The sequence below is a fragment of the Sabethes cyaneus genome, chromosome 1 (assembly GCF_943734655.1).
Source record: "Sabethes cyaneus chromosome 1, idSabCyanKW18_F2, whole genome shotgun sequence".
NCBI lineage: Eukaryota > Metazoa > Arthropoda > Insecta > Diptera > Culicidae > Sabethes > Sabethes cyaneus.
Genome location: NC_071353.1, coordinates 61,479,634 through 61,481,861, shown reverse-complemented (window position 1 = coordinate 61,481,861; position 2,228 = coordinate 61,479,634). Strand labels below are relative to the sequence as shown.

The window sequence follows — 2,228 nt, the reverse complement described above, 5'->3', positions numbered from 1 at the left end:
AATTGCTATGTCGAATCATTTTTAGTGCACAGTGATCGCGGCATCAACCGTCGTGTTGCTCAAAAAAATGCAGAAAACCAAACGTAGAAAACCAGTTATTTGGGTACATCCGTACTTAGCAGAACGGCATATAAAAGGAAGATATGTTACAGACGTAAGTTTTCATGTCTATTTCAAATTTGAACAATCTTGTTGATGCTTTGATTTTATGTTTTGGTTTTAGTTTGAGGACATGATGGCAAACGAATGTTTTTTTCGAGAAAATTTTCATATGTCGAAGGAAAATTTCGATTTGCTTTTCAATCTGGTGAAAGATGAGTTGGTACCCAAAAGAAACACACGACCGAAAGACGCTCTACCCCCAAAGTTGAAACTAGCACTAGTAATAGAGTGAGTACTGCTTCCGATCAATTTCGTACTGGAAAACGTTTATAGTTTTCTTATTGTTTTAGATTCCTGGCTTGTGGCGATTTACAACGGCATATTGCATCCTGCTATCGAGTCAGTAAGCAGTATACGGGAATTATAATCGACCTAGTGTGTGAAGCAATTTGTCGTGCACTGAAACCCACGGTTCCAGAGCACTCGGAAAGTATGTTTCTCAATGTCGCTAATGGCTTCAATAGAAAATGGAATTTTCCCAATTGTATTGGAGCAATTGATGGAAAGCATGTCGCCATTAAAGCTCCCCCGAAATCTGGAAGCATATTCTATAATTACAAGGTAATATGTTGACCAGCATTTGAAAAGGGCCAATAAGTCAAACGTCAAACAAAACGAGTGAGAGTTTATTTTCCTATACTGTTCCAGCAAAAAATTACTCACCCGGTTTGTTTGACTTTTGGCTTATTGGTCCTTTTCTAATTTTGGTCGACTTATATGTCTCCTGGAAGTGATAGACTGCTAGGGTCAGTAAGATCGTTCGTAACGCTAGTTCCAACTCACTAACTTGGGTAGAAAGTCTGTTTTATAAAAAACGACAGATAATATTTTGAAACCTAGCAGCTAAGTAAAACAAACTTGATTTGATAGATGTTACTCCAATACACACTATTTAAGCACGTATAAGCTCATGTATTGTTTTTTATTTTATTACAGGGTTTTCATTCTCTTTCTCTTTTGGCTATATGCGATGCCTCGTACAAATTCACGTATCTTGATATAGGGGCATACGGCAGCGAAGGAGATTGCAGCTTCTTTAGAAATTCGAAGTTCGGCAGCGATGTGTTAAATGATCGTTTATGTTTCCCTGATAACGCTACTGTAAATGGTGTAAAATTGCCATTTTGCTTTGTTGCAGATGACGCGTTTCCGCTATGCAAACGTATCATGAAACCATACAGTGGAAAAAATTTGTCGGATGAAGAGATCATATTCAACTATCGTCTTAGCCGAGCTCGACGATGCATTGAAAATGCTTTTGGAATTCTTTGTGTTAAATGGGCTTGTTTGAAAAAATTAATGTTTTGTAATCCCGATAGAGCACAGAGAATAATTGTAGCATGTTGTTTGCTGCACAATTTCTTAATACAGCAATGTTCTGTGACATATTGCCCACCGAGCTATATAGACAGAATAGACAACCATGGAAATCTAATTGAAGGAGAGTGGCGCAATCGAATTTTGGATAGTCAGTCTTCGTTATATCATACTTCGTTTTCAGTCAATGCAGGAAGATCAACGGATTATGCCAAATATGTTCGAAATACCCTAAAGGTTTATGTGAACTCTGAAATAGGAAGCGTGCCTTGGCAGCGGCGAGCCGCGTTTATTGAGTAATATTCTAGTGAATACTATATCTATTCGCATTCAAAGCAATAAAACAAGTAATAAAACAACATTATAGTACAATAACAAATAAACATTTGTATTAAAATTAATTCTGAACAAAACAAAAATTTGATAAAAGAAAATCTAATAGCGTTTTTATTTATCCTTAGGTCCAGCCTAGGTTCGCCTTAGTCCCAATCGAACAACTATCAAAGCGTTTGTTTTGTCACTTAGGTTAAACTTAGCTTTGCTCTAGGTCACGGGCGTAGCTAGAAATGTTTCCTGGGAGGTGGGTGGGGGTTTACACAAAAAATCTGACTAACTAACCTTAAGGGATTTATTCAGGAAATGGAAAATTATTTTCAGTTGAAAGTTAAAAAAGCAAAGCCAAGGGTAGAAACGTGGCTGGCAAATGGCTATAACAGTGCAACCCGACCACTTTCAGTTATAGCAACTCT

General features: G+C 37.3%; 1 protein-coding gene across 1 annotated transcript; it reads left to right on the top strand.

The window, feature by feature from the left end:
• Positions 1 to 232: 232 nt before the first annotated feature.
• Positions 233 to 1,779, top strand: LOC128745742 (putative nuclease HARBI1). The gene is made up of 3 exons (XM_053842819.1): positions 233 to 390; positions 453 to 723; positions 1,099 to 1,779. The coding sequence occupies exons 1-3, from the start codon at positions 233 to 235 to the stop codon at positions 1,777 to 1,779; spliced, it is 1,110 nt and encodes a 369-aa protein (XP_053698794.1).
• Positions 1,780 to 2,228: the final 449 nt, after the last annotated feature.

Excerpts from the sequence above, each read along its gene's own strand:
- LOC128745742 (XM_053842819.1), top strand. The coding sequence starts at position 233 with ATGATGGCAAACGAATGTTTTTTTCGAGAAAATTTTCATATGTCGAAG. Across the intron at positions 391-452 it reads AAACTAGCACTAGTAATAGA|ATTCCTGGCTTGTGGCGATT; the intron begins GTGAGTACTGCT and ends TTATTGTTTTAG. Across the intron at positions 724-1,098 it reads GCATATTCTATAATTACAAG|GGTTTTCATTCTCTTTCTCT; the intron begins GTAATATGTTGA and ends ATTTTATTACAG.